At 34.0% G+C, this 15,531-nt stretch overlaps 1 protein-coding gene across 1 annotated transcript; it reads right to left on the bottom strand.

Annotated features, from left to right (window-relative positions):
• Nucleotides 1-1,854: 1,854 nt before the first annotated feature.
• LOC126739953 (exoglucanase B-like) lies at nt 1,855-13,916 on the bottom strand. Its single transcript, XM_050445792.1, has 10 exons — nt 13,758-13,916; nt 12,969-13,175; nt 11,904-12,112; nt 4,550-4,775; nt 4,295-4,498; nt 4,084-4,188; nt 3,894-4,030; nt 3,649-3,833; nt 2,357-2,600; nt 1,855-2,295 (listed from the first exon to the last, which is right to left on the bottom strand). The coding sequence occupies exons 1-10, from the start codon at nt 13,760-13,762 to the stop codon at nt 1,898-1,900; spliced, it is 1,920 nt and encodes a 639-aa protein (XP_050301749.1). The 5' UTR covers nt 13,763-13,916; the 3' UTR covers nt 1,855-1,897.
• Nucleotides 13,917-15,531: the final 1,615 nt, after the last annotated feature.

Below are 15,531 nucleotides of genomic sequence, written 5' to 3'. Positions count from 1 at the left end.
GATAAAGAATGAATCTATTAAAAAATAGGATAGTCAGTTTCCCCCAGATTTTAAGGGATGCACTTATCTGTCAAGTACCTAGGTGTTGACATGCTGGGTTTAACTACTGGGTACTATCTGGTACCAACATTGGTTTAAGTAATTTGTAACTATGGAGCAACTTATAACTTGAGGCCATGGTTTAGCAACAATGATTTACAAAAAAAAACTGACAGACCAGATTGACATTAACATTCTTATCACTATTGATCCTTATGACTTGAACAAAATAAACAAATAATTAGTATGAGTATTCATTAAAATCTAAAATAGGCCAAATTGACCTGCAAGGTAAAATCAACGTAAAATCAATGGCTGTTCTTAATGCTATTCAATCAGCAAAACTATGAAACAATATCCCATATTATTATTTACTTTCCTCATCCAATAATGGTTTTCCTTCCGTTTCAGATCGGGTATGTTAGAAGGGGCCATCTTAACGGTGTATCATATCTGTGTATTATATATAAAGGGTGTTTTTTTGAGAGGTATACAAATTTGAAGTGAAATAAAACTATAAAAAAAATTTATTGACATGGTATTGGTTTTATTTAAAAGATATTGTTATGCCATTAGTGCTTAAAAATGATTTCGGGCATATGAGCGCCACGGCTGGCTCGAATGTAGCGTAATCGGGAAGTTCAATTTTAGCATCTGGGGTCGTACCTCGACAATAACGCGGCGAATGTTTGCTTCCAAGTGATCCAACGTCTGTAGTTTATCTTTGAAGACATGTGACTTTACATATCCCTGTAACATTCTGGTCGTTATCATCTTTAAAAAAATATGGGCCAATGATTCCTCCTGACCATAAAGCGCACCAAACTGTGACTTTTAATGGATGTAAGGTCGTGGATTTTCTCCACTCCAAATTCGGCAATTTTGCTTATTGACGAAGCCGTTCAACCAAAAATGAGCCTCATCGCTGAACAAAATTTTGGATTAAAAAAATGGGTCAAGCTGAATACTGTTTTCCGCCCATTCACCGAACGTACGGCGCGCATAATGGTCACGCGGTTTCAGTTCTTGCACAAGTTGGATCTTTTAAGCTCGCAAGCCAAGATCTTGCCGCAAAATCTTCCACAAAGTGGATGGGCACAGCTCCAATTGTTGTGCACGATGGCGAATCGACTCATTCGGGTCCTCTTCAACACTATGCTCCACAGCAGCAATAACTTCTTCTGTGCGTACTGTGTGGCGTCTTTGTGGATGTGTATTATCAACTAGAGTATGCGTGGTACGAAAACGATCCATGGTTTTTCGAATAACTTGCTCGGATGGCCGATTATATCGACCGTAAAATGGACGCAGCGCACGGTAAGTTTCGCGAATTGAACTATGATTTTCAAAATATATTTGCACAATTTGAAAGCGTTGTTCTAGAGTAAGTCTATTCATTGTGAAATGGCAAACTGTACTGACCACGAATGCACCACCAACTGTCAAATTGATAATCACCAGAAACAGTTTTGACAACTTAAAATCCAAACCTCTAAAAAAACACCCTTTATTTATATATGATTTTTAAATAAATTATTTAATGAAACTATGGTTGAAATTTACTTTATCCTGGCAAAAAATAAATAAATCAGTTAATATATTTGTTGGAGATTAAACCTGTAACAAATTTGGCTTTATGTCAGCGGTCCCTTACTGCATCAGCCTCCCAGTTTTTCCTTAATAACTTTTAAACTACTGAAGGTAGAAACATGAAATAAACTTTAGATGATTAACAATGATCAGATCAACCTTTTTTGGCAGTTGTTCTACAGCCTCTCAATGTTCTAAGCCACATCCTTAATGAAAGTTAAAATGTTACACATCAACAATTTTTATTAACAAATCTAAAATTAACAACTTATTCATTAAACAAGAGTCCATAGGCACCGAAAGCCAAAGCGATATCGGTCTGAGTCCAGAACCTGTGGTAAGTAAAAGTGGGCACCTCCCCACCGTTCAAATAAGCCTCCACCTTGGACCAGTTGGGATCGTTCTTGTACCAAGAACGGATTCCGATGAAAGTGGCAGATGAGTCAATGACGTCGCCATTGGGATATTTGCCGGTCCAACCTGAGGGCACGTAAACCTTCTCATTGAAACGCGTGTAATCGTCGCGTGGCTCCTCAACTCCGAAACCGAGATCGTCTTTGTATACGTAGATCGCATCCAACAGTTTCTTGGCCAACTCCTTGGCACTGGAATCGCCCGATTTGGCGGCGTAGTAGGCGAGGGTACGTGCAGTAGATGCTGCACAACCTACAGTAACAACATTCCGAGTTTTAAAGAGTGAAAACAAGAAAAGTCATTTTTATCTTACCTAAATCGATACCGTAGCTAGTGATGGACACGTGGACATTGGGCGGGTTTCCGGTCCATCCGAGGGTGGAAGGCATCTGGAAAGTGTTTCCGGAGAAGGTGGTTTCTTTGGTTACCCAAGCCACCCATTTGGATAAAAGGGATTGAGCTTTGCTGTCTCCTGTTACGTAGTAATACTGGGCCAAACGGTCTGCGGACCAGGCTTGCATACCGAACCATCTGTTGGATGGTGGGTCATGGTAAACCTGAAAGAAAATTTATATTCATCTTCTTTGCTAGTTGATTTGTCGTTATAATTTTCTGGATCAAAATTGAAGAATAACAAGAAAATTATTTTTATTGAATTATTTGTTTATGAGGTATAAAGGATAAATTTGACTTCACGTCAGCAGAGCCATGCTGAAGCATTCTCGCAATTTTTTGCTTGATCAATTAGAACTATGGGCAGTTTATTTGCTTGCAACGTCTATGATGCAATGATGCCAAATGCTTGTGTAGAAATGGCAAGAAAACACTTCATAATATCATATAAAACATAACTCACTTGTCAAACACTTGACATTTCGCAAGATGACGTCAGTTTTTGCTTGCGGTGTTGCCATTTCAAATTTTTTAGAAATATGAATGTTTATAATTTTTTTTTTGCTTTAAAGATGTTATTTTTGCTCTTAGACTAAAATATTTCTATTTCTACTTTTTTTAACTCAAAAGCTAACACCAATAAGTTCAATTAACATTATAATATGCGTTGATATATAGCTGAAAGTTTCCTCTTCTGAAAATGTGTTTAAACTTGACAACAGAGAATTGATGAATAAGTTTGTAAACAAAACACCTCCCTTGTCCCTGTGCACATGTTGAACTTAAACAAAGTTATTGTTTACTAATTCTAGTCTTCCAATGTTCTAAAACTAAACTGGAATGATTGATAATGCTCAGCTTTAAAATATTTATGCAAATCAGTCCAATAAAATAGGAGATATTGCAACTTTTGGAATTTATGGCTGTATATCTTTTTTGGTAGTTAAACTTCAATAATGATCATCAAAAATAAACTTGAAGGGTTATTAGTTATCTGTCAGATATTATTAAATGTTTTCTTATTGGAATAACGATTTAAATTTGACTTCACGTCATAAGACTCTTGCGTCAACCTCACAGCTCTTCCTCGATAACTTTTGATCTACTAAAGCCGGAAAAATAAAATAAACTTTACTTGATAAATAACGATCTTCTCTAAAATATTGACATTGATCACTAAAACCCTAAAGCAAAAATTCCACAGAAACTTACTGGTTCCCAATCGTAAAACATGCCGTAGAAAGTATTCTCGAGTAAGTCAGAGTCTGGCTGAGCATAACGTCCCTTCCAGGAGTTGGTAACACCGCCGGCAAACGCACCTTCAGAAGTCTGCAAGTACTCATAAAGTTCCAGCTGCCTGGTGAGCGATGTGGACCAGTCATCAGAAGCAGTAGGAGCTAAAAACCAACATTTTTTTTTACAATTTCGTTACAAAGAAAGACACGAATGCCTCTTACATTTGGGTTTCAAGGAAGCGTCGTTGGCCAAAGCGTAAGCGGCCAAGGGGTTCTGGTACCCGAAATGGGATGCACCATCCCCGATACGCCACGACCATCCGTATTGGGCGTTGTAGGAACCGCCCCAGGCAAAGTACCTGGAAATGTTTTTATTGATGAACTACTGCGTATAAGTGTCATATAAGCTTACCAGTTAATAAGGTAGTGAGCGCTGTCTTTTCCAGTACCGGCCTGGCAGGAGTACGCGTCATAACAGTTGCCGATTTTCTTGAAGTATTTGTCAAAGAGCGAATATCTGTGAAGAGTTTTTTTTAAATTATCTGCTTAACAAATATTCTGAAGAGTTGTAGATGTTCCAGGAAGATTATTTAGGGATCAATATCATGAAATATTCCTGTTACCTCAAATAATCTCCCATCTTGGCGGCCTTGCTCAAAGTACTGGATACGGAACTCTGTTGTCCCTTGGCGGTGGCCCACACGTTGGCCCAATAAGCCGCCTGTACGGCTCTGGCATCGGCATCAGGGGCGGCGGTGTACTTGTACTGCGGTGAGTACGAGTTGTCCTTGACGAAAAGGTCCAAGAACCCATTGGTACCACCGTATCTAAAATATCCCCATGATTTCTAGTTTAAAAAGTCAATCATTGTAACGTACTTGTAGTTGTCGCAAGTGGGCTGTGGGATGGTCCTCCATACGGATTCCATGGGTCCTCTCTGGTAGTTGTTGTAGAATGATGGACCGGAGGCGTAAGGTCCAGACTCGCACTGTCCCTGGACGTTTCCGAATCCATAAACGTTGTCAACGTCGAAAAGCCAGTGCATGGAGTACATCTCGTCGGAGCCATAAGCGTTTTTCAGTTCGTTGGCCAAGGGGTCAATACCTAGAGGAGAATATCCTTTAGCTTTCATATTTCATTTAGCTTGTAACATAACTTTTTGAAGCGACCAATCTGGCAAACCCTTGTGCAAAGTTTCAGAACATTTTAATAAGCGAATCTTGAATTATTCAATTAAATGTAATTGCAAAAATAGCAAATTTTCGGTTCAGGTAAAACCAAACGGGCATCAGTAAAATGAATAATGTCACTGACGTGAGGAAAAGTGTCAATAAATCAGTGACAGTCGATATTTGAATGCTGGTGTCTGGTTTTACCTGAGCCGAAAATTTGGTAAATTAAGATTCACTTATTAAAATTTTTTGAAACTTTGCACGAGGGTTTGCCAGATTGGTCTTTTCCAAAAGTTATCTTAAATTTTTTCTGTAAAATGTACAGGGAAGCCAATAATTGACCCCCTTAAAATTTACATGGGATTTCCTATGTTCCGCTCGGCGACGCACCACCCGGTATATTAAATTAGAGAAACAAAAGTTATATGCACGCCAATGCCTCATAAAGAAAACGCCGCGTGCTAAGTTATGGCCACAATATTGACCACTCTATATATATATATTTGCTTACTTTTATGTTAACGTTGCTTTGTATTATAATTTCACTGTATTTGCTAGTTTAAGTATATATCATATCATGTAACGGCCTTATGCCTTAATCTTCGTTGTACCATACTTGCTGCTTGTACTTATTGTCAAATAAAAACTGTTTTTTAAAATCTGCTTCGCACGATAAGAAACATAACTGGCGCAGTCGGGTAGGATTGGAGCAGTTTGTGTGATCCAGTTTTCACGTCATCGGGACGCCGTGGTCACTGCAATCGTGAGTTTAAACTCTTCAGCTCCAAACGAACGTCGAAGCTGTAAATCAACCCTGAAGTGGTCTACCACGGGAAGAAGAACAGTCGAGACACCATTTGGCAATCAAGGCACAGAGAAGAGGTGGCTGACACGGAGATTCACCTTGAGTAGGAAAAGGTTGACATCTATCCGTCGAGGGGTAAGTGCCCAATCCTCTCAGATCCTTTCCCTTTCTCCGGTTGAGCAAGTGGAAAGTAGTTTTAAGTTTATATTTTATTTATTTAATTGTCTAAAATACAAAGTGTATGACAATTTATGATTTCTGAATTTGAAAAATCTATTTTTGATTTATTTAATTGTCTTGAATCCAAAGTGTATGACAATTTATGATTTTTAATTTGAAAGATTTAATATTAAAATAATAATATTATCAGATTTTATATATCTAGTCTTTTATTAGTTGTAGTATAAGATACTTTTATTCCGTTAAAAGTATAAATTAATAACTAGCACAAATCAGTTTTAACAGGCGCGAAACTTTAAAATTGATGAGTGAACCACACATTATAGACGTATTAGCAGCTAGGTTGGCTGAAACTTTAAATTTAGAAACTATTCAAGAAGAGTCAACACCAATAACGAATAATTCTAGCACAATGCCGAACATCATTGTAAATTACAACCTTTTAAAAATGTATGTAGACACCATTCTACCGTACAATGGTGATATTAATACTTTAAACAGCTTTATCAGTGCAGCTGATTTTCTTTTTGAAACTTACAGTAATGATAGTGATCCTATTTTAAAGCATTATTTATTAAGGACCATAAGAATGAAGCTCATACCGTGACCGTGCTCAAATTTTAGTAGGTAGTCGCATGGAATTAACAGATTGGTTATCCATTAAGAATGCACTAATTACTTGCTTTAGCGATAAAAGAAATTTAGAATGCTTAGAACAAGATCTTTTTGTGGCTTCGCCCATACGAAATGAACATCCACTCGAATTTGCTAAAAGATTACAAGTTATAAGGAGTAACCAAAAAATTAATAACTTTGATTCCCGCGAAATGGATGCAGCTACAAAATTAATACATTTACGTCAATATGATACCATTTGCTTAAGAACATTCATTAGAGGTTTAGCAAACCCTTTGCACAATATTATAAGACTGAAAAACCCTGACTGTATTGAAACAGCCATGACCATGATCACCGAAGAAGAAAACTTTCAATATACACAGAATTTATATAAACCTTATTCACAACAATTCTCACAAATACAAAAACAACCACAACATAAACATAATCAAAATCAAAATAATCATTCAAATCAATTAACAAATTCGCATAAACAACAAAACCATTCTTATAATCAACAACAATATTATAGACAAAATAACCCTCAAAATAATCAAAATTTCCAACAAAATTCTTCTTCAACATTTCCTAGAGGCCCTGTACCTATTCAACCAAGATGACAGGCCAAGTTCCAAAAAATAAACCTGAGCCCATGTCAACTCGTACAAGTTATACGATACCCAGAGACCCTTCTAATAGAAACTTTAGGTCTCAAGAAATCTTCCAAATAGATAACTCGAATCATGAAGACTTCCAAAATCATGAATATGATGATCCTCAATACGATCCATCAGATTATCAGTCAGATTACCCTCATGAAAATGCTACTTGTCTAGGTTATAATGACCCAATTGAAAATTGCGATTTAGAAAAAAATCAAATATCTTGATGAAAATGAAAATTTTCATACAACCCCGATTTTCGATCCTCAAAAATGACCTATGAAATAAACACTCAAACAACCAATAATAGTTTACCTTATATAGAAATAAAAAATCCCCCTATGAAATTACTAATTGATACTGGATGTTATCCTTCCATTTTAAGACCCTCAATTGCTGAAAAATATTTCCCAGACAGAATTTATCAATTTTCCTCAAAATTAAAAACAGGTGTAGGAGAAAAAGAAACTCTCTTCAAAGCATATTTACCAGCATTTAACGAATTCAAAACAAATGAACCAATTTCATTTATTTTGTATGATTTTCATGAATTTTATGATGGAATTTTAGGATTAAAATAATTAACTCGATTTCATCTCAATATCAATCTGACTAATAAACAACTCATTAATCTAACTCGAAACCTTATATTACCCTTTAAATGCCGTGAACCTGAGTCAAGTTTCAAGATAGCGTTAAATGCACACGAAATCCTTAGTGCAAAAATTCCTGTTACCACACAAGAATTTGTCGATGTTGTCATTCCTGAAGGTACTCTTGATAAATTATACGTGCCCGAAACGATATGTACCGCAAAAAACGGTTTTGCCCGCGTAGACATTTACAACAATACCGATGAAAACATATCCGTTAATTTAAACAAACCTTTTAATTGTTATCTTTTCCCCGAAAGAATAAAAGAAAATTATGATTTTTTACATTTAAATAAAAAAGAAAAATCCCATTTTTGCAATAATCGTTATAAAAAAAATTTCAACATGAAACCCCAAATAAAACAATCTCATCTAAATAACAAACTACAGCATGCAAAAGAAATCCATATGATAGAAAATGACTCAATAATTGGCAGCCCTGGAGATATTTCTAACGACATAGATCAATACCTTTCTAACGAAAATGTTACATTAGAAGAGTTAGACCAACTAACTGAAGTATTTGATTCATCTTTAACACAACCTAATCCTCCAGAAAAAGAAAGAAAAATCAAAATTTTACAAAATATCCAAATAAGACCCCCTGGTCCATTAATAAGTGAAGAAACCACACACTCTGCAACAGAAGACCCAATTCTAAATATACCTTTTACAGAAAATTGTTTTAACACCTATACAAATCAAATCTTAATAACTCACGGCTTTAAAAAAAAATATCATGCTTTTAAAACTACTCATTTTGGAAATAAAAATCGATATCATTTAACCTTAACTGAAAACTATGAAAATGAAATAATTTACTTCTTTAAAGAATACATAAACCCCAAAGTTGTACATTGTTTATTTATTAAACAAACTGAAATCAATAATCTAGAAAATAAAATAGCTACTATTTTATCGAATACATTCAGACACGATTCTTATAAATTAGTGATATCTAACACCTTTTTAAATGATATAGTCGATACTCAACATCAAAGAAGCTTAATAGAAAACCACCATGAAAAATCATGTCTTAAAGGTATTAATGAATGCTTAATGTCTCTAAAGAAAATGTATTATTGGCCTAACATGAAAAATGATATAACTGAATAAATTAATAATTGTGACATTTGTCAACAGGCAAAATACGATCGCCATCCCTTAAAATTAAAGTTTTCATTAACCCCAACTCCAAAAGAACCTTTAGAATCAATCCACATAGATACTTTTCAGATATCTAATATTAAATTCTTAACAGTAATCGATGTATTTTCACGATATGCACAGGCATACCCACTAGAGCCTACCAATAATGCAATAACTGAAATTAGACTAACAATTTTAGATAATCTATCGATATTTATTAGTCATCATGGTACTGAGTTTAAAACATCCCTTCTGATAGATTTTTGTAAACTCCATAATATTAAAATCCACTATACCACACCAGGCAACTCTAATAGTAATAGCCCTGTAGAACGTTTACATTCGACCCTTATTGATTCCATTCGAGTCTTAAAGTTAAAACACCCAAATGCGACAACAAAACAACTCATGCTTTATGTTATTATGGGATACAATTGTTCTTTACACAGCGTAACAAAACAAAAACCCTTTGACATAATAAACGGACGTTTAAATGCTTTAGATCCCTTTGATTTGACAGACGAAATTATTATCAATAAATATGTTAACGATCGAAAAGAAAGATAATTTATGAACAAATTTATAATCAGTCAATCAATACAAAAACCAGATTAAATGAAAAGCAAAATAAAAATCGTGAAATACCACCCGAACTAAACCCTGGAAAGAAAATATATATAACGGACAAAACAGCCTTAAGAACCAAGGACAAACCCCGTAAAAGAATTGAATATGTAAAACAAGATATAGGTAACAAAATAATAACACAAAAAGAGAAAGTCATTCATAAAGCTTTAATTCAAAAGCCTAAAACCTTTTCTAAAAAAGACTTTCTTCTCCCCAGGAAAAATGAACCTCCTGACGAGCCTCGCCATCATCCTACAGATGACAGCAGCGATAGCGAATGACCGTAACCTTTTAATAAATCCTATCAAAACTCCACTACTCCCATTTCACTTAGGAAATGCCAGAGTTATAGAAAATAAACATACCTTTATACATTATATAGAATTAAAACCTCTACAATTAGAATTAGAAAACATAGAAAACGCTTTTAGAATTTTAGAAGCTTCATGCAATGAAACTAACATAATTAACTCTCTGCTTATGCACCATATTAACACTATTGACCTGCTTACTCATGCTAAATATTTCATTAACGAAGTAAGAATTAAGCTTAACAATATTAAACCTCACAATAGAGCTAAACGTGGCTTAATTAACATATTAGGAAAAGCATCGAAATGGCTTTTTGGTACCTTAAATGCAGATGATGGAGAAAGATATGAACAAGCAATAAATGAGCTTAAACTTTCTTAAAACTCTTATAAAAAGGAGCTTAACTTGCAAATATCATTAACAAAAGACTTAATTAATAATTACAATAGCACTATCACTATTCTAAGCAAAAATCAAAACTCTTTGAACAAACATGTTGCTTTATTCGAAAAACATATGAATAAAACTATTAATGATCTCTCAATTTTATTAAAACTTCAAAATACCATAAATCAATTAATAATAAATTGCCAAAGTTTCATAACATTTTTAGACAACCTAGAAGACGCAATAATGTTTGCAAAGCTCAATACGCTTCATAGTGCAGTAATTTCAGCTAGCGAATTAGAACAGACAATTTCTAATTTAATAACTCTTTATGGTAAAGAAAAAGTTATAAAATTTATAGATCTAAATTATTACTATCAAATTGCCAGATTACAAGTAAATTTCTCAAAAGACAAAATTATATTTGCCAAACATTTTCCTTTATTTATAAAAGAAAATTTTAATATTTACCACTTGTTCACCATCCCTATAAACAATTCAATTATTGTTCTGGAATTACCTTACCTTATACTTGGGCCATACTCGCACCAATATCAAGAAGAAGCCTGTCCTGTCGTCCAAGATCAATACGTTTGCCAGAACAATTTAGGACCACCAAAAGCTGATTGCTCAACAGCTCTGATCCAGAAAGCTGAGAACTCACCTTGCAAGCTCCTCAAAGTCAATGTCTCTACCCCTATTATACAAACTATTACCAATAAGTTTGTATTGATAATCCCAATTTCCTCAAAAGTAAAAATCCAAATGCTCTGTGATTCAAGAAGAATTTTCTTCGCAACTAGACCTAGTTTGGTCCAGATACCATACAAATGTGGAATCGAAATCCTCGGATCCCAATTTTGGTATGAAGAAACAATCCTGGATTATGTACCCTTCCAGTTACAAGAAATATCATTTACCAACATTGAATTCCAATTACCCATGGAAACGATCCAGCTCGATTTTATCGATCCGATCTTAATAAAAGCACTTCAAGACCAGGCAAGAGTTATCAAAACCCTTCCAGAAGAAGATGACCAAATTCATCCAGCCACATGGAGTTTTGCCACAACCCTTGGAGTCATACTGATCCTGTGCTGCATAGCCTTTGCAGTATACGAATTATTCTTCAAGAAAAGAATAGTTCCAGAAGATCCAGAACAGAAAGAAGACGCCACCAAGAATGTTGAAACAAACATGACATCCCTGTTGTTTCAATCGTAGGAGGGAGGAGTTATGGCCACAATATTGACCACTCTATATATATATTTGCTTACTTTTATGTTAACGTTGCTTTGTATTATATTTCACTGTATTTGCTAGTTTAAGTCCATATAATATCATGTAACGGCCTTATGCCTTAATCTTCGTTGTACCATACTTGCTGCTTGTACTTATTGTCAAATAAAAACTGTTTTTTAAAACGTGCTTCGCACGATAAGAAACATAACTGCTAAACGTGTTTAGTTTTTACGCTTATCCAAGTAACTTCACCTCAACTATACAATATAATTTTTTTAAAGTTGTAAAGCTACAATGTACGACAATGTGCTGAAAAGGTGTGCAAGTAACCCCGATTGTTTACAGTAGCACATAAGAAAGTAGTATCTATGTATAGATGTATGGATCTACGTAATTATGTACTAATCTATTGAAGTTAAACTTACCGACTTTAACTGAACTATCGATAGCGGAAGGATATTGACTGGGATCGTCCAGTTCTGGGGCATAAGTTGCCGGACTGCTGGGGTTGTAGTAGCTGTTCGAGTTCTGGAGTTTCGGGATGGCGTATTGTTCCAGGACGTTCCAGGCAGTGTTGAAGTTGGAGAAGTCGCCCTGGATGGCGCCGTACATGGCTTCCAGCCATACCCAGTAACTTTTAAAAAAATTTGGTTTTTAGGTGAATATTAAACTTAGAACATTGAATACACTAGAATAAACATTGGCTGCTTTGAATTGAGCACAATGTGAGAGATGAGGATGAGAGTCGCGAAAACCGCAACTCTCTATCTCTAAAAATAACGGAGATATCCCGCAAAAGTACCCAAAATGAGACACCCTGTACATAAGTTTAAAAAAAAAATCTATAAAAAAATATTGTCTCCTTCATTCTTCACATTTTTCAATATGTTTACGTCATTTATCTTAATTTTTTTTTTAAATAATTCTATCAGCACTTAAGAGGTATAACTACAAAATATTACGTATTTCAATTATTGTTTTTCATATCGGTGCTTATCATAAGTGAGCTACGTTAATAAAAATTAATACAGATTGTTTACTTTAGCATCAATATAATGTTCTAGTAATTTTTTTTTGGATGCATAATGTGATATTATATATACAGGGTGTCCCAACAGTCAACGTTAAGCCGATAAAGGGCAATAGACCAGGTGTACAGGGATTCAAAAAAAAATACTAAAAAAAATCTATCTTGAGTACTTTTGAAATTATAGGCATTCATAGAAAAACCGGAAAAAATTGACACCCCCTGTTGACCTTTTTAGTACTGTGGCTACAAATTTTCGAATTTCTTAACAATTCTTTTTAATGTAACCCTAAATAATCTTTCAATAAATTACAAAACTAAGTTCAAACACAACTGTTCACATTTTTACGAAATTATTAGATTTTTGCGCAACTTGTGTCTTTTGACCACTATTTCCCAAATTTAACTAACTGTTCTAGGGAAAAGAAAATTACTTCTAGAAGAGAGAAAAATAAAAAGGTACCTGTAGGCTTCAGAAGTAGTTTCGTGTCCGTGATCGGGCGCTTCCACTATCAATGTTTCCACGCTGTGGTAGGGCACATTGTCCTTGGAAAAGTATCCATTGTTGGAATTTTTGATTTTGTTGTACTGCTCCAGGAAACGGTCGGTGTAGGTGCCCGCTTGAGCCCCTGCCACCAGGGCTATCGCCACGATAGCCACAAACTTCATCCTAAATTAAAAAAAAATGCTTTTTGCATATAAATTTTATTCTTGAAATCTTCTTGATTTTATCTCTAAAGAGCATATTGTCACTAGATTGAGGTTAAAGGAATAAACCGAAAACTGTAATTAGTTTAATTATTCTTGGACTTGTTTCACAAAACTTAAAAGTTATTCTAGATATTTTTATATTGTATGGGCACTTTGTAGAAGAAATTTTTGCAAAAGTCTTGATTTTTTGTCAAAATTAGCTTAACTAAAGAAGTTTTGCTCATCCTCATGATAAATTTTTACTATTTTTTCTTTAGTTTTTTAATAATTACATAAAATTTCTTGAAATAATTTTATTTAAAAAAAAACGGAATTATCTGAATAATCGTTTGATATATAAATGTTTTTGAACACATTCTTGGGCATTTTTCTCTTTTTAGGTATTTTGATGTAAAAACCATAATGCTACCTCAAAAATTGGCTTGACTAGAGAAGTTTTGATCTCATTTTAATTTTTTTTTCAATGCTTTTTAGGTTATTGAAATTAATTTAAAACTTTAAATTTAAAAGTGTAAATAAGAAAAATGGGTTTTATACTTACTTCATATGTTTCTAACACTCAATTACGAACAACTGTTTAAACCATATTACTTAAGCTTATATAACCATTAGATAACTTACACATTTAATCTTTAAGGGTTTTGAAGAGGTTTGTTTTTTTTTTTAAATAAAAATGACGAATGCGCACTGCGTTAATTACAAAACATGTAATTAATAATAATAATGGTGTTTTTTTGTTAAATAATAAATTCTATTTTTAATGTACTTATGTGTTTAAATGCCCATTGAAATGCCTAAAATTGATTGTTTGTGTTATGTGGTCTCGAGTAGTGTTCATAAATGAAGGTCATCAATAAAAATGCGATCGATGATGTCACGCGAGCGCCATATTGGTTTTTGAAAAAACGATCCATATATCGTCATGTTAAAATAAAGTTACTTATAATATGTCATTAAAAAGGAAATGGTGTAAAAAATATACAGAATGCCATTCGAAATTATTGACATAAGATGTCAATTTATGTCCGGTGAAACCGGACGTGATATTTAATTGTCGAAAAAATATTAAATCCAGCCCTGTATCCACAGAACAGCACCGCACAGTGTTGCAACCAATGGGCAAAAGTCCCAAATGCAGATATTATTTTGTATGCTTTCAAATATCTAAATCTATAAAAAAATATTTGTTTTATCTTAAACTAATGAAATAGTTGGTCAATCTTTGCCTGTTATATGTTTTACATGTTAACTATTTTATTGGTTTTCATTTTTTTTGAGTCACTTTACTTTTATATGTAAACGATTTAAGGTACCCGGGGGTAATAAGACCCACCTAAGAAATTATAATTAATATCTACGAGAGAAATTTACTTTTTCAAAACTTTTATTATTATAAAAAATAGAAAAAGGTATAAATAACATAATGGTAATGTTTGAACACAAAATAATCACACTGAGAGAATAAAAAATAAATGTTACACACTAAAAAAACAGTATCAAAGATAGGTAAAATATGGTATTAAGTATAAATCTAATACTTAAAGCATACAGCCTGGACACAAAAAATTTTCAATATCGTCCTCAGTCAAACCAACACAATCCTCATGGACCCAAAAACCACAAGAAGCACATCGTCTCATATCTGCTACATAGGCCATTCCTCGTTATGTTCTGATGCAATGGAAGAGATGCAATATTTTTATTTTTTTCTCAGCAAAATTAACGATTTTATTTAAATGTGGGTATTTCTAAATTGATAAGCATATTGTTTTTCTTAAATAAAATTCTATTTAAATATATCTCATCACTCGTCAGTTAACGCATCAACTTTTGTAATTCTGCAAATTACTTGAAATTTAAATATCAGGCTTAAATTTCCCGCCCCATGCCACCCAAGATGGTTGCCCCCGTATCTGTCAATAAAGCTGTCAACAGAATTTCTGTCTGTTCATTAGGCAACATGCATTTCTCTATATTTGTGTTCTGTGTATAAATGGCTAACCTTCAACTAAAAAAAACGCTTCACATGACGTTTATTTCTGACAGGTGTCAAACGGCAGGGTTTTACTTAGCCAACCTCGAATTGGATAACCCGCTAGAATGGAGCATACGTTAAAATACAAATATGCCCAGCCAATCAGAGAAATTGAGGGTGGAGCAGCACTGCTGATCCTTTCGTGAAAGTTCGTATGTCAAATTTCGTTGCCGATTAGCTACGGAAATTGAAAATCAAGGCATTGGTTTTGTTTAACTTAACTATTGCAGATTGTATTTGCTTTGCTTGCTTCCTAATAATTGATTTAATTATCAAACAA

Source organism: Anthonomus grandis, chromosome 1, assembly GCF_022605725.1.
Source record: "Anthonomus grandis grandis chromosome 1, icAntGran1.3, whole genome shotgun sequence".
Classification (NCBI taxonomy): Eukaryota; Metazoa; Arthropoda; class Insecta; order Coleoptera; family Curculionidae; genus Anthonomus; species Anthonomus grandis.
Note: the sequence above shows the minus strand (reverse complement) of the source record. Positions and strands in the feature narration are given on the sequence as shown.